This window comes from Globicephala melas, chromosome 5 (assembly GCF_963455315.2).
Source record: "Globicephala melas chromosome 5, mGloMel1.2, whole genome shotgun sequence".
Taxonomy (NCBI): domain Eukaryota; kingdom Metazoa; phylum Chordata; class Mammalia; order Artiodactyla; family Delphinidae; genus Globicephala; species Globicephala melas.
This window is the reverse complement of record NC_083318.1, coordinates 92,974,048-92,996,775: the sequence shown is the minus strand read 5'-3', so window position 1 is coordinate 92,996,775 and position 22,728 is coordinate 92,974,048. Positions and strand designations below refer to the sequence as shown.

Genomic DNA, 22,728 nt, shown 5'->3' with positions numbered 1-22,728 from the left:
CAAACCCAGATTTGCCACTTTATAAAAGGGAATCTGCTTCTCATATAAAAGAAGTTCATCACATTCTATTATAGCCTATAGAGATAAATAAAAGGGGCATGGCTCCCTCCAACGTGGTCACACCTAAGGGTAGAGCTAATTACATCTTGCATTAACTAAAGAATTATATTCTTTCCATATCCAGGTCCCAGGTCTGGTCCTCATTATTACAGCTTCAGGAACTGGATTTTAAGCAGTTCGATCAAGGTGATCCGGCACTGGAAGATTAATTCATTCTAAGCAAACTCACAAAATCTTATTTATAAACCAGAATGTTTATTTCTTTGTATACAAGAACGAATTAATACCTTAATATTGACTATGGGTATAAATACCTGCTATCCAGGACACTCTCCTAACTGGATCATGGTATTATGGATACCAAATAGAATTACAAAATGGTTAGTTTTTATGATTTAACATGAAAATAACTGAGTGCTTAAGGCTTCCTTACTGCAGAGGTATGGCTGAAACCCCAAATTCCTTGAATATGAGGAAAGCCCTGTTTCTTGTGTGACTTCAGCATGTGCATGATTCTGACCTACCAGTCTTGCCTAATGATGGATTGAGTTGGTCTGTGCCTTAAACATCGCATCCCCAGCTGCACCCTATTTGGCTGTCTGTCATATGCCAGTATTGCTCATGTCTTTTAGTTCCCCAACCGTCTTAGCCCTTTTCCTCTTATTTCATTCATGTCCTCTCTTCCCCTTCCGTTATCTCCAAGTATTTCCCTCACTTTCATTGCCCAGGCTGTCCTCCCCAGGGTCCCTTCTAACGCCAGTTCTGTCATCATTTACCTACTTTCACCTTTGCCTCGCCTACTTATCACCTCCTAGACTGTCACCCTCATCTCCTACCTGGCAGACTGACCCCACTGCCCAGACCGGAAAGGAAGCGTCGAATCGCCGTCAAGCCCGAACCTTCCCGGTTAAGGGGCTTCAGAGCCCACTCCCCGGCCCAGCCGAGGAGCTTGAAGAACCCTTCATCGCGCTCTTTGCACAGTCACCCCCTAACATTTTCACCCAATCCTACAAAACCACCACCACTTTTAGCCTCCCCGTGAGCACCAGAATCGCCTGTTGTACTCAGTCGCGAAGAGCGGTCTCCAGGTGAAGGCAGAAAGGTGCTTCCTTACTTGAGAAGGTAGGTGTGTGCTGACGCTGGCGTCTGCGCGTCAGTGATCTGAACCTGAGCCAAGCCCCAGGCGAACTGGATGGGTGGTTGGCGCTAAGCCAATCAGAGATCGCGATGACAGAACCCAGCCAATCAGAACACGGGAGGCTCGGCGCACTCGGGGGCGGGTCCGGACGGGTGAGGATCCGCCCCTTGCAGCTTGGTGGCCAACGCCTTGGCCCAGGGCTAGCTAGAGCCGAGCAGGTTCACGGACTCCAGGGACCGGGAGCTTTACGAGCTGGGAGGCGGTGCCCTAGCACCCCAGCTAACTTCCCTACAGGCCTTGGCCTTAACAGGTATTGGTGCCTGCCGTGGACGCATTTAGACTCCGGTCTTTTCTCACTGGAGACTTTGTGCCTATGGTTGGGGACAGAGTGAGGTCGTTGCCTTGACGACGACAGCATGCGGGCCGCGGTCCTCCTGAGTGTGAACTTGCGGTGGGTTGAGGCCAGTCTGCCTCCCTGCCTGCTTCACCTGGGAAGACTGTGTCTGCGGAAGAAATCGCGACAGCAGTAGAATTGCTAGTTTGCTAGTCAGCATCTTTTAGACCTGAGAACGAGATGCATTTTACCTCAATTTTATTTCCAAGTTGAAAACCTTTGGGTATTTCCACGCCAAAGGATTTAAAAGGAACAGTAAGTATAATACTTTTGAAAGCTTCTATTATCTCGTTCTTTTATCTATAAAATATTTCAACCTGTCTTTAACAAAATAACAAATAGCAATTTTTTATTATCTAAATTATTAGTATGAGAACCATATGCTTCCATGGCACATGTCCAGAACTACCACATTGCCAATTGGCCAGGTTTCCTTTTAGTTTGTATAACCCTTAACATTCCCAAGTAGAAGGCATGAGAAGTTATGGTTTATGAGTAACTGTTTCAGGAAACAAGAGGCTTTTTAAGCCTTGATACTTCTAAAGTATTTGTGGGAAGTGCCACTTGAAAAAACAGGTGTGTTCAGTGTGCTGTGACCAAATGTGCGGTTGGTGGGAGAATACAATTGTAGTCAACGTGCAGAATGTTAGCTTGTGACATGCTTCAGAACCTCTTAGACATGCTTAAGGTAATTTTAACTGTGTTCACTTTGCACTTCCAAATATTGAGGACACTAATTGCAAATGCTTTAAAATGATCCAGGTTATAGATTCCAGCTATTTTTATCCTTGGTATGATAAGCCTAAAGTCTAGTCCTTAATAAAATATGCTGTTTTAGTGGAAGGAAAAAAAAATTAAAGGAAAGAGAGAATTACATTGAGAATTTTTTTTCAAACACTGACATTTTTATTTAAAAACAGTTAATAGAGGTTAAATGGAAGTGTAAATGTCAAATGTATAGAAAGTTAGTGTCAGAGACACTGTTCTGTAAACAGTTTATAGTAGAACCTACTATCAAAGCTGGTAGTAAAATAATGAAATAATTGGGTTGGTGTTGACTGGGATTTATTTATTTTCTCCCTCCCGAAGATCAGTCTTCTGACTTTCCATGTATATATACTATATATATATATATAACTATATATATATAATCTATATAATAATTATATATATATATATCCCCTAAATTGTCAAATGTAAACTGTTGAAAATGTATTGTATACATCGGATTATCACAATTTGCTAGAACAAAGAGGATATTTGTTTTGTCTTTGTCATCAGTGTACCAATAGGGAAGCAAGGAAAACATCACAATTCACAATCTGTGTAAATTAATTTTAGATTGCTGTAGGTACACTACTAATGTTATAGGTAAGAATTTTTTTTCTTACCAAGTTTTATGGATGAGTGTTTTTATATTGTCAGGTTAAAAAAAAATTCAACTATGAATCGTCATTTGAATGTATAGTTACCAATAGACTACTTTTTTCCCCAAAAAACTTTTAGAACCATGTTGGGATTAACAGAAATGTTGTTTATTCTTTGCTTCTGGAATTTAATTTCAAAATCAGATTGTAAAAATAAATTTAACTTTGAAGTTGTAGTTTATTAGCTTTTATATTTCATGGCGATCAAAACTTATGAAGTAAAATCTAACCGTATCTGGGCTGAAAAGTTTCTTGCTATACCAAAATATGTAGTGGAATGATTGCTGGTCCTTCACCAATTATTAGTAACGTAAGAAAGATTTTGTTAGGATTGCCTTCATCCAGAAAATGTCACATAATGGGATGTAAAAGAATTCTAAACACAAAATTCAAATAATCATACTTATAGTGATTAATCATTAAAAAGATTTTTGAAATACTGTATTTGGTACACTAACATTTAATTATTAAAAATCTGCTTACATACTGTGATGTCATTGCTGTTATTTTATATGTTCAATATAGGAATTTAATTACTATGGTAATAAAAGTAAACAAAAATAGTTGATCAGAAGTTGTTAGTGTTACTTGGTAATATTTTTCCCAATAGACTAGAAAGCGCATAAAGATCCTCAACTTTGATCTTTTAGACCTGATGTAAAAAAATAAATTTTATCTTCACTGTAACCAAATTCCCTTGTGCCTTTTTTACCTTAAAGTGAAAAGGAATTGTGTTTTTCTAAAGTAAACTGTTATTGTTTTGTATAATAGTTCAAGTATTGCTTTATCTTAATTAAAAATATATTGAAATTTCATTAACATGACATTTAGTAATTTAAATTTGAAGTTAATGGCTTCAATTCCATTTGCTTTGTCTATTATGAAATGTATGTGAATATTTTGAAAACATAACTTAGATGCAGAAACATTACACAGGACAGCCATCGATGCAGTGTCTGCTCTAATATGGAAAACAGGTGTGGAAGAATTAATTTGGGAGGGTGAAGGAAATTAGTATACTCAACATAATTAACTCTATGTTTTGGTTTCCACAGCAAGAAGAATTCCTACTGGTTTTTTAATTAAAATGGAAAAATATGAGAACCTAGGATTGGTTGGAGAAGGGAGCTATGGAATGGTGATGAAGTGTAGGAATAAAGATAGTGGAAGAATTGTAGCCATCAAGAAGTTCTTAGAAAGTGATGATGACAAAATGGTTAAAAAAATTGCTATGCGAGAAATCAAGTTACTAAAGGTAAGTTATCACATATATTGAATTGAAAAAAAAATGAGTTGTTTCTTGAGTGACAGTAATTTTTTTTAAAAAATGCTGTTTTTATATTTGTTTTATTTACATAACTTGGTTTAAAGTATAAATTTCTTCCTTTTTGGCAGTAAACAACAAGATTACATATACATATTCATTTATCTCATGAATATAAACATGATTTTAAAATTATTTGTTGCTTCTCTCTTATCTGCCTATCTATCTATCTATTTACCAACAACTGTGTTGGGGGTCTCTAAGACCACCCCAAGGTTTTGTTTGTTTGTTTTGTTTTGTTTTTTTAATAAATTTATTTTATTTATTTATTTTTTTTGGCGGCATTGGGTCTTCGTTGCTGTGCACAGGCTTTCTCTTGTTGTGGCGAGCGGGGGCTACTCTTCATCGCGGTGCGTGCTCTTCTCATGGCAGTGGCTTCTCTTGCTGTGGAGCACAGGCTCTAGGCGCGCGGGCTTCAGTAGTTGTGGCACGCAGGCTCAGTCGTTGTGGCTCACGGGCTCTAGAACACAGCCTCAGTAGTTGTGGTGCACGGGCTTAGTTGCTCTGCAACTGGCACGTGGGATCTTCCTGGACCAGGGCTCGAACCCATGTCCCCTGTGTCCTGTGGGGGCGTGAGCAGTGGTTGGCCAGGAGGGTGGGGTCGGGTTACAGGAGCACTTTCGACATCAAGAGCCTGGCCCTGGGACTTCCCTGGCGGTCCAGTGGTTAAGACTCTGCGCTTCCACGCCGCCCGCGCAGCCAGTCGAGCCGGGAGGTCTGAGCTGGCGGTACAGGCTGGCGGGCCACCCCAAGGTTTGATGATTCACTAGGAGGACTCACAGCACACAGCAAACAGTTGTACTGTCTTACAGAGAAGATATAAAGGAAAATCAGCAAAGGGAAAAGGCACGTGGGGTGAATTCCAGAGGAAACCTGTCACTCTTCTTCCAGTGGATTAACACAGGATGCACTTACTTCCTCCAGCAGTTATGACAACACGTGTGAAATATTGTCTACCAAGGAAATTCATTAGAGACCCAGTGCCCAGAATTCTCCTGGGGCCTTATCACAGAGGTACCCCCTGCCTGGCTCATAACAAAATCCCAGACTCTCGGAAGAAATGTGGGTATTCAGCATAAACCATATTGTTTGCACAGTGAGCCACTTTATCAGTTCTGGAAATGAAGGAAAACTTCTGAAATCCGAGTACCCAGGTAGCGAACAAGGGCTCACTTTGCAAGCCAACTTTCTAGGGATAAAAGTCTCAGACCTGCTATGTTAACTGCTTCCCACCACCAACCCCCCATCAGTCTAACCTGAAGTTTATCAATTTTATTTATCTTTAGAAAGAACCAATGTTTGGCTTTGTTGATCTTCCCTGTTGTGTATTTCTTTTCTATTTCATTAATTTTTGTTCTTTAGTATTTCATACCTTCTAGTTATTTTAGGTTTATTTTACAGTTCTTTTTCCTAAACTTCTGAGTTATATGCTTACTTCTTTAATTTCTAGTTTTTTTTTTCTCATATATGCATTTAAGGTTATAACTTTCCTTCTAAGAACAGCTTGGTATGTATCCTAGAAATTTTGATTAGCAGTTCAAAATATTTTCTCATTTTCCTTAATTGCCAAACATGTGGAAAATTTCTAGGTTTTTCTCCTTGGTTATTTACTTTTGACCCAATTGCCCTGTGATCTGAGTATACGCTATGTAAGATTTTATTCCTTCAGATAAATACCTAATATTTATATTTTCCACTATTTATCAATTATTCCTGAGTTTCTTTCTTTTTTAAAAAAAAATTATTTATTTATTTTTGGCTGCGTTGGGTCTTTGTTGCTGCATGTGGGCTTTTCTCTAGTTGCGGCGAGCGGGGGCTACTCTTTGTTGCAGTGTGCAGGCTTCTCATTGCGGTGGCTTCTCTTGTTGCAGAGCATGGGCTCTAGGCGCACGGGCTTCAGTAGTTGTGGCTTGCGGGCTCTAGAGCGCAGGCTCATTACTTGTGGCATGTGGGTTCAGTAGTTGTGGCTCATGGGCTCTAGAGTGCAGGCTCAGTAGTTGTGGTGCACGGTCTTAGTTGCTCCACAGCATGTGGGATCTTCCCGGACCAGGGCTTGAACCCGTGTCCACTGCAATGGTAGGCGGATTCTTAACCACTGTGCCACCAGGGAAGCCCCTGCCATATTTTTACATATCCCTTGGATTCCTCTTACCCCTCTTAGGGATTAACTACCTTTACTAGTTAACACTGATCTACATTAAATTTTCCCTGTCCTGGCACAGGCACACTACCAGCCCAGGCCTCCTCAGTAAGTTCAAAGTACTTGCTTAGAGTGTCTTGTTTTCTGTGTTCTTCATTATTATTTATATTGGATATTGTTTCTGGAAATTTATTTGTAGAAATGTTTTGAGGCTAAGATAGATAAAAGTTATCTTCTTCCAGAGAGGATATTCAGTTGCTTCTGCCAGGTGCATGGGGATGCTCCCAGTCTAGTATGTTAATCCAAATTCAAGGTACAGGTGATGTGAAGCCTGGACTGGTTCATTTCCATTCATTTTCACTGGGGAAGATCTAGTCCTTAGGGTCCCAGCTTAAACTGGAGGTGTTTTCTGAAAGACCCCACCTTTGCAAGGCATTTAGACTTGACTTTTCCTTCCGTCTTAGTCCCAAGAGGACACAAAAATCTAACCTCAGTTCCATATCTGCTACTTCATAGCAAAATCAGCTTTGAGTCCTGAGATTAATTCTCTGAGTTCTCCTGTTATTGATTTTGACCCAGTAATTCCTTGCTATCATCTTTGGTCTATTTCTATATGCTTAAGAAGGTTTTCAGTCCTTGTTCTCTTCCCTTTTTGGTTTTTGAGCGTTCTACTCAGATATCCTCTAGCTCAGAGATTCTTTCATCAGCTGTGTCCAGTCTACCAATAAGCCAATCAAAGGCATTCTTACTTTGTTACAGTGCTTTTGTTTTTTAAATTTTTAAATTTTTATTTATTTATTTGACTGCACTGGGTCTTAGTTGAGGCACGAGAGCTCTTAGTTGCCACATGCGGGCTCCTTAGTTGCGGCATGCAGGATCTAGTTCCCTGACCAGAGATCAAACCTGGGCCGCCTGCATTGGGAGCGCAGAATCTTAACCACTGGACTGCCAGGGAAGTCCCTGTTTTTTGTTTTTTTAATCTCCAGCATTTCTTTTGATTCTTTATTAGGATTTCCATCTCTCTGCTTACATTGCCCATCTGTTCTTGCGTGCTGTCTACTTTACCCATTAGAGCCCTAAGCATATTAATCATAGTTGTTTTAAATTCTTGGGCTGATAATTCCTACACCCCTGCCATGTCTGCTTCTGATGATTTTTCTGTGTCTTCAAATAGTGGTTTTTGTCTTTTGGTATGCCTCGTAATTTTTTTCTTCAGAGCTGGGCATGATGTACCAGGTAAAAGGAAGTGCTGCGAATAGGCTTTTAGTAATGTGGTGGTGAGGTTGGAGGAAGGGAAGTGTTCGGTAGTGCCATGATTAGGTCTCAGTCTTTCAGTGAGCCTATGCTGCTAGCCTGTGAACTTTACAAGTGTTCTTCAGGTTTTTTGTCCCCTCCTTAGGTGGGATAGGATGGCTACAGTAGGCTAGAGTTGGCTATCTCCCTTCCTCAGCTGGTTAGGCTCTGCTTAACTAGTTCCCCCCAAGGGCAGGCCTTGTTAAGGACAGAGTGCGGTGGCATTTTTCCAAATGGTTCCTTTATTCCTCTCCCTGTGAAAGCTGAAGGAGATTCTTCTCTGAAATTTACTATCACAACTTGGCTGAGCTCCTAGAAATAACATCTTACAGTGTTATGTGGATGCCCCTGTGACAGGGTTTCCCTGAAGTTTTTAACTCTCAGGCTTGGCCACATTGAGCTTCCGGTAACTTATCCATTGCAGTTCAGGTTTTCCTACCTTGGCATTGGTTCCCACAGAGCTTTGCCCTCGTGAGTCTCTGTTCCAGGAAGCAGAGACTCCCTGTGTTTGCTGGTTTGTCTCTCCAGTCTTGGAGCCGGTGCTTTGAGATGTCCTCATAAGAGATGAGATGTCCTCTCATCTCTTATGAATCCAAAAAGAGTTGTTGATTTTTTAGTCTACTCAGTTTTTTACTTGTTAGGATGGAGTGGAGACTTCCAAGCTCCTTACATGTGGAAAAGGAAACTGAAAGTCTACATACCTTTTATTATTTTATTATGTTTTAATTTCTTGGCCGTGAGGCTTGCAGAATCTTAGTTCCTCGACCAGGGATTGAACCTGGGCCCTCAGCAGTGAAAGTGTGGAGTCCTAACCACTGGACTGCCAGGGAATTCTCTACATACCTATTAAAATTTAAGTTTACTAGAAGTTTGTATGTGTGTGTGTGTGTACTTATAATAAAAAACCAAGTGAAACAATAGGCCATTAGACTAAGGTGGCTCTAATATCTTGGCACCCTGTGTGAACAAATCAAAGGAAACCTAAGTCAGACTCAATTCCTGTAAATGCTCAAGGTTAAGACATTGTAAGTTAAGCACAACCAGTCACAGTCAACTAGACTTTCCCAAGTAAAGCAACCACTTAAGCTGGAACCAACCAATCAAATAATTTACTTGTTTTGCTTCCATGTCTGCTCTATAAAAGCCTTTCCCTTAGCTTCTTTTTTTTTTCTTTTTAAAATAAATTTATTTATTTTTGGCTGCGTTGGGTCTTCCTTGCTGCGCACGGGCTTTCTCTAGTTGTGGCGAGCGGGGGCTACTCTTTGTTGTGGCAGGCAGGCTTCTCATTGCGGTGGCTTCTCTTGTTGCGGAGCACAAGCTCTAGGTACGCGGGCTTCAGTTGTTGCAGCGCGAGGGCTCAGTAGTTGTGGCTTACAGGCTCTAGAGTGCAGGCTCAGTAATGGTGACACAGGGACTTAGTTGCTCTGCAGCATGTGGGAACTTCCTGGACCAGGGCTCAAAACCGTGTTCCCTGCATTGGCAGGTGGATTCTTAACCACTGTACCACCAGGGAAACCCTTTCCCTTAGCTTCTACCAGTAGAATGTTCCTAACCTCTTTCAGTATCGTGCTGCCCAGTTCAAATCAATGTTTGCTCAAATAAACTCTTGTCAATTTTAGCGTGTTTATCTTTAACACACCGATACAAATTTTATTTATCTACTTATTTTAATTTTTGAAAAGGTAACATATGAATATGCTATAAAATTAAAATGCATTTCCCTGCCACCTTTGTGTACCAGCTATTTAGTTATACCTTCCATAAGCAACTGTATCCATCAAAGGAATTCTAGTGTGTGTACATATATCAAACGTCAGCATATTCTACACACTGACCTGCATCTTGCCTTTTTTCCACTTAATGTAGCTTAGTGATTATTGCATACCCGTGGACATAAAACTGCCTTGTTCTTTTTTTTTTTTTTTTTGTGGTACGCAAGCATGTGGGATCTTCCTGGACCGGGGCACGAACTCGTGTCCCCTGCATCGGCAGGCGGACTCTCAATCACTGCGCCACCAGGGAAGCCCTGACTTGTTCTTTTTAACTGCTGCATTTTATTTCATTGTATGGATATGCGTTAATTCACTTAATATATTTGGAAAGTGCTTTGTGATCCAACCTGGCATCTTTTGTTTTAATAGCTAAGTTTAGCCCATTTATAGTTATGATGTAACATATTTTGGTCTTAGTTTTCCTTTTTTTCCCCCTCTAGAGTCAGAATGGCTTAGTGGTTAAGAATAAGAAATCTAAATATTTTGTATGCAAGTCAGCTGCAGGTCTGGGTGTGTTTATAAGGCAGATGTTCTGGACATGAAGGAGGAACTAAACAAAACTGAAATCTTTTCAGGAAAAGACAGAGGCTACAATTCCTGGGTTCTAATCCTCCTCTACCAGTTATTGCTGTGTGACCTTGACCAAGTTACTTAACCTCTATGTGCTTTAGTTTCCTCATCTGTAAAACAGGATAATAATTGCAACTATTTTATAGGGTTTTTGTGCTTAAGGTAATGGAACATAGTAAGCACTATGTAGGGGTTAGTTATTATTATTTATAATATTATGTATTTTATTACTACTTTAAAAATATTTTTCTATATAGTCTACTTTTTAAAAAAAATTTAGTTTTGGCTGTGTTGGGTCTTTGTTGCTGAGCGCAGGCTTTTTCTAGTTGTGGTGAGCGGGGGCTACTCTTCGTTGCCGTGCGCAGACTTCGCATTGCGGTGGCTTCTCTTGTTGTGGTGCACGGGCTCTAGGCACGTGGGCTTCAGTAGTTGTGGCACAAGGGGTCAGTAGTTGTGCCTCGTGGGTTCTAGAGCACAGGCTCAGTAGCTGTGGCACACGGACTTCGTTGCTCTGTGGCATGTAGGATCTTCCCGGACCAGGGCTCAAACCTGTGTCCCCTGCATTGGCAGGTGGATTCTTAACCACTCTGACACCAGGGAAGAAGTCCCTAATTACTTTTTAAATATTGGATGTGTTTCCTTTGGTAATTTGGAAAGGTTTTTTTTTTCTTATAAATGAAAATCTTTATTTCTTATTTTATTCTACAATGATTTCCCTAAGTCTTCAGAAGATTAACTTTTACATAAAATATTAAATAGCAATTATAAATTATACTTTGTTGGAAAGGTTTTATTTTGTACTTTTTGTTACCTTTATAACTATAGAGTTATATAATATAGTTAATCCTTTGTAAAGTAATTATTATATTTCTGTTTCCTCCTCTCTCCCATTCATCCACCATCTGAAGAAGCTATCTTCTTTATCTTAGTGCTTACCATTAAACCTGTAAATATAATTCGACCTTATAATTAAACATTTCAGGTTAAAAGTATAATTCTGTCCCATTGACAAGGAAATCCACATACATACTCTATTTTTTTTTCATACTCTCTTATTTTGTTTGCATCTTCTCTTCTTTCTCCTAAGTTTGTTGCTAGTATCATTTGTACATTGTTAGGTTTTTAATATTCACTTTCTATTTTGTAACTGTGATACCCACATTTGTATAACACTTAGTCCTGCACTAATGGATTTACTGCTCATGTTCAGAAAATTTTCTCTGCTGTCTTTTTCTTGAATGACAATTTTTTGGGGTATAAATATTCTTTCTTTCCTTGAGGATTTTGAGGACTGTATTCTAGTAGTTTCCTCCTCTTTAAAAAAGAGGCAACAGCGAATTTCCTGGCGATCCGGTGGTTAGGACTCTGTGGTTTCACTGCCGAGGGCTCAGGTTCGATCCCTGCTCGGGTAACTAAGATCCCGCAAGCTGCGTGGTGTGGCCAAAAAAAAAAAAAAAAAAAAGAGGCAACATTTCCTGGTGAGTGTTCGTCTGCGATTTGTGTTTCCTTCTCTTTTCTTATAGTATCTTTGAATAGAGACTGGATCGGTTCCTTTTTGATTGTTTCTTATCTTGTAACAAAGTGAGCCCCTCCTGGACCAGCTATTTGTAGGAGGTTCATTTTCAGGAAAACCTGTGGTCTTGTTCCAGGCTAGCAGGAATCCACCATGGTTCACAACGATTTTCCTTACAACACAAGCCTGAGTGTGGGATTGACTTATGTTATCCTTACTTTCTCTGAAACTTGTTGTTGCAGATTTGTTCATAATGAATTGTTTTGCCTTCCACTTGGCTTCACTGACAGATTGTTTCCAGCAAATGAGTTCCTATGTGATTATTCAGACGCCCTCTCCTCCTGTTCCCTGGTGCCATTCAGTTCTAGGGATGGTTTCACTGACAGTCTATGAACCCTGTTCTCATTATACCAAAGAAGGTTTTTTGTTTTTGTTTTGTTGTTTTTCTTTTCAGGGTATGTCACCAACTTTGGAAAACTCTGCTCTGCCAGCTTTGTAGCCACAGATGATCTCTTGGTATCTTCCTAGACTCCTGTTGGACCTTCACAGTGCCACCTCGTTTGCTGTGGGTAGGGGTCATAAATCCTTCTTAGTTTCATCAAAGATGGAGCTACATTTCTTTTTCTCATTGGTTTTGTTGTGTTCTCTGAGAGGAGAATAGAGCAGTATGGTCTTTTTGACTCTAATTTTAAAACCAGGGCTTCCTTGGTGGCGCAGTGGTCGAGAGTCCGCCTGCCGATGCAGGGGACACGGGTTCGTGTCCCGGTCCGGGAGGATCCCACGTGCCGTGGAACGGCTGGCCCCGTGAGCCATGGCCGCTGGGCCTGCGCGTCCGGAGCCTGTGCTCCGCAATGGGAGAGGCCACAGCGGTGAGAGGCCCGCGTACCGCAAAAAAAAAAAGAAACCAAAATATACTTTCACAATTTATACCGTTTATGCATTTTATTTATGTTTCTCTTATGCTAAGATCTCTTTTAGACTGTGACTAGTTACTAGTAATTTGATCTTGTAAAAACTATTTTGTATTTTTCTTTTTATAACAGCAACTGAGGCATGAAAATCTCGTGAATCTGTTGGAAGTGTGGAAGAAAAAAAAGCGATGGTACCTAGTCTTTGAATTTGTTGACCATACAGTTCTTGATGACTTGGAGCTCTTTCCAAATGGACTAGACTACCAACTAGCTCAAAAGTATTTGTTTCAGATTATCAGTGGAATTGGATTTTGTCACAGTCACAATGTAAGTGTTTAGTTTAAACAATTATTTAAAAAGTTGAAAATTTAGAAGAGTGTACAATGGACACCCATATACCTACCGCTGAATTCTATACTTGTTAACACTTTGCTATATTTGTTTTATGACATATTTATTTATCTGTTCATCCATTTATCTACTTATTAATTTGTCTTATTTATGCATTTTTTTAAAGTAAGTTGCAGACTTCAACTCTAAATACTTCAGCTCTGCATGTCATTAACTAGAGTTTGCAGAGTTTTTTTTTTTTGAGGTAACATTTACTGAGTGAAATGCACAAACTTTAAGTAACGAGTTTTGACAGATACATACATGTAAGAATCCATTTATTTGTTAGTTCAGATTCTCTTGCCTAGTTGTGAAATATGAAAATGCCTGCTATTACTCTGTTGTCTATCACAACAAATTTATATCCTTTGAGAATCATATAAAAGCAATTCTAGGGGACTTCCCTGGTGACGCAGTGGTTAAGAATCTACCTGCCAATGCAGGGGACACAGGTTCGTGCCCTGGTCCAGGAAGATCCCATATGCCGCGTAGCAACTAAGCCCACGTGCCACAACTACTGAGCCTGCGCTCTAGAGCCTGCGAGCCACAACTACTGAAGCCTGCGCTCTAGAGCCCATGCTCCGCAACAAAAGAAGCCACCACAATGAGAAGCCTGCGCACCACAACGAAGAGTAGCCCCCGCTCGCCGCAACTAGAGAAAGCCCGTGTGCAGCAACGAAGACCCAACGCAGTCAAAACTAACTAACTTAATTAATTAATTAATTTAAAAAAAAGAAAAGCAGTTCTAGGTAAAATGACACAAAGTATAAAATAACTAACACAGTGATTCTGCCAGTTTTACAAAATATTTTAAATGACACTTTTTGTGTGATTATAAAAGTAACAAATGCTAATGATAGATGCGGGGCTGGCCCTGTGACCTTTACCATGGATGTCTAGGATGTAATAGAAATTGGTAGCTTATGCAAAATGCTCAGCAATGCCAATTAGGATGCTGGTCCTCTGAGTTTACAATAAATATATTTTTTAAAATTTCAAAATACAGTTTACTTATATTAGAGAACTAGGCCTCATAATTTGTTTTGCCCAGCTCTAGAATTTTTAACATTGTCTGCCAGTGTCCTGTTTTCTCCTTCCATAGTCTCTCTTTTAGAAATCATAACCAACTGACCTTGTTTTAGCCTCTTTACATTTATAATTGCTTGATGAGTGCCTCCAATCGGGTACTCAGAAATTCACTTAAAAGCCTATATGGCTAAAACTAAACTACTAATTATTCTTAATCAAACCTAACTTTTTCCAGACTTTTCTATTTTTGGTAATGGACCCACTGTTCTTTTAGTTTCCCGTTTAAGTAAAATATCTGAGATTACTTCCTAAATTCTGTTGATTCTTGATTTAAAATATTTCTACACTGCACCTCTTCCTTTCCATTCCTTTGAGCACCAGACTAGTTTAGGCCCTTATCACCTCCTAGTTGTCCCACTGCTCTTCTTCCCACTTCTAGTCCCCCTCTCTGCTTTACCGTGTTCATGGCCAACATCTTCTTTAAACACCTTGTTGGTCATGTCACTTCCATAGGTTCCCATGGCCCTGACACAAGCTCAGACTTCCCAGAGTGGTAGTTGAAGCAAAACCTAGTACATAACCTCTACTTCAGAAAAAACATTTCCCCAGCATCTCCTGATCTATTCCCATCTTCACTCTTTTGCTCTTTTTGTTACCCTCACTTGGATTGCCCTTTCATTTCTACATTTATCCAGGTCATACTAGTGTTAAAGACCTGTCTTAGAGCCCACCCTTTTCCACAAAAATTTTCCCTGACCAGCCCAGTCTTCAATGACAGCTTTCCTCTCTTAGTCTTGAGAGCAGTCCTTATCAGAGCAATTGATTTGGTAATTAATAATATATATTTCATCCAATATCTTTGATCGTTTAAATAAAATTTTAAGCATAAATGTTCTTTTTTTTCCCAACTAGGTCCCAGGTTCTTTAAAGCCAGGAACAGTTTTATAGGCTTTTATTTGTACTTATTATAGGGACAAAAGCAGTGCCCTGCATATGACAGGTGCTCAAAAATAATTAGTTTGCTTAACTTGATGTGCCAATATATTTCATACTCTGCTTTTTGTCTTAGATCATACACAGAGATATAAAGCCAGAGAATATATTAGTCTCCCAGTCTGGTGTTGTCAAGTTATGTGATTTTGGATTTGCGCGGACACTGGCAGCTCCTGGGGAGGTTTATACTGATTATGTGGCAACCCGATGGTACAGAGCTCCAGAACTATTGGTTGGTGATGTCAAGTATGGCAAGTAAGACATGAGCAAGGTGGGCGGTGGGGAGGGCAGATTTAACTCTCTTTTCTTGATAAAATGGAACGTGTTTTTAATATGATGAAAGATCCCTCTAACACGGAAAGGAAATTTTCAGTTCAGAGAACTTTATAAAGTTATTTGTAAACATTTTTGGTGCTTCCCCTTTGAACATTCTTGTGAAACAAGTTGGTGTGAGTATAATTATTTTAAAGGTAGGGAAATCAAGGTAAGTGGTCTGTTTTTAATAGTAAGTTAGAAATAGGTATATTTCTCACTTGTAAAGAGAGGTAACATTGACCGGGTAAGTCTGACACTTGCAATGAGGCAAAGTAGCGTGGGCAAGGGTGAGGGTAGAAATGGAACTGAGTGAATAGTTTTAAAAACATAAATCGTCTTCATAAATGAATTCTTCAAAGAAGAAGGGATTGGAAGTTTTACTGATTTTGATAGAAATTGTTCTAAAATATTTTTTGCAATTTCTCTGTTTTCAGAGTACAGTTCATTTAATATTTTCTTAATTACTCTGAGCTCTCGTTTTACCGCCATACTGTCACTTTTGTACCATGTTATAATTCCACTATGACCTTAAGCAATTTCAAGGTAGTTGTCCCTATGGTAATGATGCCGGAATATTCTTTAAGTTTTTGTGACCGATTTTTAAGACAGTTTTTCTATTTCCCCCTATTAGCTTTCAGTTCTCCTTGTTGTTTGTGTTCGCAACATCCTTCTCCTTCTGGTATGCTGTTTTCAGCGTATGGTGGGATAGACCGAGGAACCTTGTCAAAATTATGTGCGAACAAAAAATGAATAGCCACTGAAAGGAAACCCAAAAGGCTTATTTTCAGAATAAAGTATACTTAACAACTGTTTTGAGTCTTTGGAAGTCTTTTCCCTCATGTCACATGATTGAAGTTTCTGGAAATTTGATTTATGTAAAATTGGAAATTAACACTTTAAGTGTATAGGGAAATGTATTTTGTAGAGTAATCTAAGGCTTACTACTACTTTTTTCAGTACCAAGAATACCAAATAGTAATATGCAGAACAGATTCAGTCATAGTAAGCATAGTAGGATGCCAGGTTTTATACCACATTGCTTTTCTTTCAGGGCTGTTGATGTGTGGGCCATTGGCTGTCTGGTAACTGAAATGCTCATGGGGGAACCCCTTTTTCCTGGAGATTCTGATATCGATCAGCTATATCATATTATGTTGTGTTTGGGTAAGATTATACGTCTGCATTTTAAATTTTAGTGATTTTTTTCCCCTATGTTTTTGTTTGTTTATATTTATTTTACAAGCTGTTGGTACGTTAAAGATGATACGTGTTTTGAATGGGTGTAGGGAGCAAGTAGGAAAAACTCATCTATCTCTCTCTTTATATATATATTCAGTCATTCTCAGTCTGGCTTTTGTCTATCTGACATATTGTCCTAATCATGCTCTCACCTGCCCTCCTGCCAACTCCCCCACTAAAGAAAAAAGCAAACATTGTACATTCTCTCTGCACTTTTGCATTCAATAAATCACATGTAGAGAGAATACAAATGATCATATTATCTTTGGGTCAGCAAGCATTTGTGTTATATATCTATTACCCTCTTTCTCATCTTCAAACTGAGAGACACAGGGACTTCCAAAGTAATTTTTTTTTTTTTTTTTTTTGCGGTACGCGGGTCTCTCACTGTTGTGGCCTCTCCCGTTGCGGAGCACAGGCTCAGCGGCCATGGCTCACGGGCCCAGCCGCTCCGCGGCATGTGGGATCTTCCCGGACCGGGGCACGAACCCGTGTCCCCTGCATCGGCGGGCGGACTCTCAACCACTGCGCCACCAGGGAAGCCCCTTCCAAAGTAATTTAATCTTGCTGCAGTTCTGACTTTTGTTGCTAGTGCTTTGGACAGAATTTCAAAGCTAGACTATCAAAGTCATCTTACATTTCTGTTGGGTGATGGAGTTTGTAAAATAGAAATAATGGGTAATTACTTGAGGGTTATTTAACTCTTAGATTTTAGTTTCCAGGTTAGAAGTTCAATAAACAATACAATGGTTTCTTATAGCAGAATTTTCATATATACTTTATATTAGGTTAGGTATTAAAGTTGAGAGAAAAGATAAAAGTGATCAAATCAGCCCTTAGATACAGATACACTGGGCAACAATTAAATTCTTAAAGGGTGGAACTTATTTATCTAGATTAGATTCTGACCATATGACTATTAATATTCTCATCTTTGGTCAGCACTTTATGCTTTGTAGTTAGAAATGCAGTGCTGGTACTTATATCTAAGAAATTATACAATGTTCTTTACCTGTGCTTTTCCTATACTCCCTTGCGTCTTCAGTTCTATGTATAGTAGCGTGTGAACTTTTCTGAATGAGTATGTTGAGATAAGAATGTTAATTTCTTTTGCGTTGACTTATGTCAAAGCCACCTAAAGACTGCCAGGCGCCACCACAATAAGAACACTGTGTGTTCGGTTGTTTTTGCATGCGGAGAGAGTCCCCGCTCTACAAGCTGTGTTACACTCATCTCTACTCCACACCACCTGTCCCATGATGCGTAATGACAGAGATATATGCCGTTCTCACTGCCAGGTAATCTCATTCCAAGACATCAGGAGCTGTTTTATAAAAATCCTGTGTTTGCTGGAGTAAGGTTGCCCGAAATCAAAGAAACGGTTCCTCTTGAAAGACGCTATCCCAGGCTCCCTGAAGTTGTGATAGATTTAGCAAAGGTAATCGTACTTTTTCTTTGCACTTTCTGACAGGGAATTTACATTATGGAGATTTGATTTTCTCTTCGTTTTTTCTTGTCTGGTTGATCTTTTAGGACAACAGTTTCCTCTGATGATTTAAATTTTTGTACATTTTAAGAGTTTTATTTGGTGGGCATGGGGATGGAGGGACTTCAGAGATAAAGACCTGAAAATTTTGCTTGTTTTAAGAAACGATTTCATATTATCTGGCAAGTCTTAAGTGTGAAAACATTCTCATAATGACATGTTTTTAATGTTTAACATTTAAAATGCAAGCCTTGTGTAAGTGGAAAAGAGAAGAAAAATAGGGTAAGAAAATAAAAAGAAGGGTAGAGAAGCAGGAAAATATTAAAGTCTAAGGCATAGGATCATGGCCTGTAGTGTATTGTTAAAAAGGGGCTTTTGCTTAACCACTAGATTCACTGAAGCTAATTTTTAAATGATCATCACCTTTGCCTTGTATTTGATTGAGGAAGACTTTAGGGAGATTCTCACTGGATCAAATTGTCTCTAAAAGTGGACCTTTTGGAATTATTCGCTCAACAATTTCTTATTAGTTAGGATTGTCCAAAAGTGTTGATAAACTAAGTATCTCTAAAAGAGCAGGGTCACATAACATTTACCCAAGATATTTTTTGCTTTTTTACTTCTTTAAACAACTCATTTAAAAAAAGCTTAGTAAGCTTATAACTAATTATAACAAGTTCTTAGAATAATGCATTGTTATTTTTTTACATAGTCTAACAGATACAAATATTTTTCATTGAGACAAGCTTTATGATCTGTCTGTGAAGAGATTTAAAGGGAATAAAGGTAAAACAATATTGTGCAACTTATATCCCTTATGGTAGAATCATATAACTTTTAAAATATTTTATTATAAGAAATCTCAAACATAGAAAAGAAAGTAGAAAAAGCAGTGGTGTAATGAACCCTCACGAGCTAGTCATTAGCTACAACAATTAACAATATTTGGAAAATGTTTCATCTATCCTGTCCACACACTCAGCAACTTTTTTGGGGGGAGTATTTTGAAGCAAATTCCAGATACTATATTATTTCACTTATAAATGCCTTAATTATTTGTAGACTTTTCTTGTTCATTTAAAGCTACTTATTGATAAGTCCCTTCTATTCTTACTGGCAGTGAGTGGTTCCAGTGAATCAGAACACGATATAATAAAATCTATAATAAAATGAAAGAACATAGATAAAATCAAATCATCTATGTCAAGTATCTAGCACAGTAATAAGCACAGAGTAGGTTCTTTCCCTTCCATTCTGTAAGTACTTTAAATTTTAAAAATTCACAAAAATTCTTTAATATCATAAAATATCTAATCAGTGCTCAAAATTTCATTAATTTTCTCATAATTTCTTTTTATAGTTTGAATTAGGATCCGCATGAAGACTAGAGTTCGCAATTGCTTGATATGTCTTTTAAGATTCCTAATTTACAAGCTCTTCTTCATCTCTTTGTTTTTTGTTTAAACCTTGCCATTTATCTGTTAAAGAAAATAGGTTGTTTGTCCCTTAGAATTTTCCACATAGTGTAGTTTAATATGTTCCTTGGTGTCCTGTATTTTGTATAAACTCACAGCAGAGCTAGAGCTCGATCAGAATCAGGTTGATTTTTTGGCAAGACCACTTCATAAGAGGTTTGTATATTTCTGTCCAGAGACACTGAATGTCTGGTGTTCTTTCTTTTTGTGATATTAGTAACCATTGGTAGTCATTGTCTAGATTTGTGCTTTATTATTTATCATTTATTATAGATGTTTAAAATTCATTGACTGTGAAAAGGAATTTTCTATATTTAGAAATGTAAGCGTAGGCAGTTTTTCTTTGATATGAACTGTATGTATTCCTTGGTTTCCCAGAAATGCTTGCATATTGACCCAGACAAAAGGCCCTTCTGTGCTGAGCTCCTGCACCATGATTTCTTTCATATGGATGGATTTGCTGAGAGGTATAGTACTGTGTTTTCTAGGTCATACCAACCTAGAGTTAAAGTAAGGCCCCCATAACAGTACATAACTGTAACAAACAGTATTTCTCTTATTACTCTACCCACCTACTATTACAGGAGCTCAAATATTTACCACCCTACCTCCACTCACCCTTAGCAATAGTGTATTCCTAAGAGTGGTCCCCTGCATTCAGTAAATTAGGGCTCTTGGTTTTCACGAAGCAGTCCCTTCATGCTTTCTTTCTGTCTCCCCCTGGTGACATCTACCACTCAGGTCACTGATTTCTGTGTTGCTACCAGCTGTGTGATGCCATCATCTTGGGTGCTGATGCATTTGCAATGGTGCCATCTCGTGTTGCTGCTGAACTCATACCACACCCAGTCCTATGACACTGCTGACACTGCTGATGTGCTGGAGACCTTGATGTGCCAAACCTGTAGGTGCCAGAGCGGCTGGCATGGTCTCCTGTGCTGTTCCAGCTGCTGGCATCAGAGCAGCTGACAAAACAGAAAGTAGTGAGATGAGTGGCAATGACATTGCTTTATATTTTTGCAAATCTATTTACTATCTAGCTGAATAAAAGATAGCTGGGTTCTCATATTTGCTTCTGCATTCGATTACTTGTGATACGTTGTTTTGGTTGAAATAAGTGGAGAAACTCTGGCCTCATACAAATATGTAATTGGAAAATGGAAGAGTATTTTAATAGCCCTTTTAGATTACTGTGGGTATTCTTCTTTGATTCTATACCAAAACTGACAGTGGTAGGTTCTTTAACGTTGCTTGCATTGTGGAATCTGAAACCATACCAATGAACTTCTTATCCCGTTACATTAAAATCCACTTGTCTAACTTGCACTTTGAATTGACCTTTTACCCATGCGTGCTTTTGTAGCATGATGCATTAGTCATTTGGAAAATATTGTTTTGCTAAGTTATGCAGAGCTTTAGAATGTTGATATTTCATTATACAATATCAAAAAGTCATATTCTCTCTCATCAGAAAAGTCTGTAGTATTAGGAATCTGCTAAGTTCATGGTAGTGGAGACAAGTTGAACAGAATTCTAATTTTGCATAAAAATTTGAATTTTATCATTGATGCAAATATTATCAGTCGTTTTCCTTGAAGTAACAATCTCCTTTGTTCATTTTTTTAAAAGAAAATATCTGCTGAATACCACAAGTCTGAATAATAATAATAATTTTTTTTTCTGTCAGTCTTTCAAGTAATAATGTTGTTCCATGAAAAAAGTGGGTAGTTTAGCTTGTATCTCAACCAGTTACACAAGTGCTTTTCTTCAGACAACCATTGCACTTTGATTTGCAGCAGAGGTACTTTACGCATATTCCTATTTTGTCACACAGAATGTGGAAAAAGATATGTTCAGGGGTTTAGATTTAATTAAATAAATATATATATGTTTTACTGCTCCATCAGGGACATTCTTAAACAAAACTGCCCCCCACCCCTTTTAACCTGAGAATGTGTGGCTAGGAAGGATACAATAACTGCTAGTAAAGTTTGGTGCCACTGCTGCAATTCTTGGTAAGCCACCTGCAATTTTACCCCCCACTGCTTTTTATACCATCAGTGCAAATGTCAACATGGTGAAAAAGAAGTCGCCTTCGTAATAAGATGAGAGCTTTGACCTCGTGAACCTCCTGAAATGTTCTCAGGGATTCCCAGTTCTGCAGACTACCTCATTTCTTGTTTTGAATAACACAGTTGAGTTTAATACTCAATTTTTAAAAATAAATATCTCGAAAACCATTTTTTTTCTAGATTTATCTGTCTCATACAATCTTATTTTATTGACACATGTAATTTTTATGTAGGTTTTCTCAGGAACTGCAGTTAAAAGTACAGAAAGATGCCAGAAACATTTCTTTATCTAAAAAACCCCAAAACAGAAAGAAGGAAAAGGAAAAAGATGATTCCTTGGATGAAGAGAGAAAAACACTTGTGGTACAGGTAAATTTCCATGTTTTAATGTGTATTAAATTTTAAATTTAATATATCCTTAAATTTGGGGGGTGGGGGGCAGGGAATAATGAAGATCTTAAAAGTTTCCTGAGTGGCTAACAAGTTAACTTTTAGCTTACTTGTAAAAATGTATCTTTTCTGTAGACATTACCTGTTTAAAAAAAATCTTAGCATATCATGTACTGAATGCCTACTGTGTGCCAGTCTGTACAATGGGGCTTGTCAGGAAATCACTCTCATCCAAGAGCATTTAGACACATGTGTGCACACCCACATGCAAACACATGGACACAAACACATGCACACACCATTTTTTTGCCTTAAATGATAGGAAAGAAAAATGTAATTTTTAGAATTTTATATAAAGTAGAGCATTTAAAAATTGAGATTTGGGTACTCAATTTATTTAAAGTTTACTTTTCTTGGTAATTTATCCAGAATCTGTTCTTGGTAAGATAATTCAAATCTACCACCAACCCACTCCCATTTCTCAAGTGAACCCAAAGAAGAATGAGTCCTCAATTCTGTGTTCCCTGACTCTAACTATATGAGAACAAAAGCGAGCATGTTTGAGTCCTCTTCCATTGTTTTCCACTGAAATATAAATGTGATATGTGTGTATATCATTAAATCTGATATATATATATATATATATATATATATATCTCAGAGCTAGTGTGAGTTTCATTTTCATTTGAAATAGATGTCTGACTGAGAATCCCGGGTTTAATTATAATTCCATAGGTAGAATAAGAAAAACTGGATCACAAGAAGGTGACATCTCGGGCTTCCCTGGCGGTCCAGTG

General features: G+C 38.5%; 1 protein-coding gene across 2 annotated transcripts in view; it reads left to right on the top strand.

Annotated features, from left to right (window-relative positions):
* Window positions 1-1,345: 1,345 nt before the first annotated feature.
* Window positions 1,346-22,728, top strand: part of CDKL2 (cyclin dependent kinase like 2) — a 35,574-nt gene continuing 14,191 nt past the window's right edge. The window contains exons 1-8 of one of the 2 annotated variants that reach the window (XM_030877878.2): window positions 1,346-1,847; window positions 4,075-4,274; window positions 12,675-12,869; window positions 15,031-15,209; window positions 16,321-16,433; window positions 17,807-17,946; window positions 19,848-19,936; window positions 21,775-21,910. In XM_030877878.2, the coding sequence (XP_030733738.1) occupies window positions 4,107-4,274; window positions 12,675-12,869; window positions 15,031-15,209; window positions 16,321-16,433; window positions 17,807-17,946; window positions 19,848-19,936; window positions 21,775-21,910 (1,020 nt within the window). In that variant the 5' untranslated portion in view covers window positions 1,346-1,847; window positions 4,075-4,106. The remainder of the gene's footprint in view (window positions 1,848-4,074; window positions 4,275-12,674; window positions 12,870-15,030; window positions 15,210-16,320; window positions 16,434-17,806; window positions 17,947-19,847; window positions 19,937-21,774; window positions 21,911-22,728) is intronic. The other variant, XM_030877879.3, reaches the window with a different exon arrangement.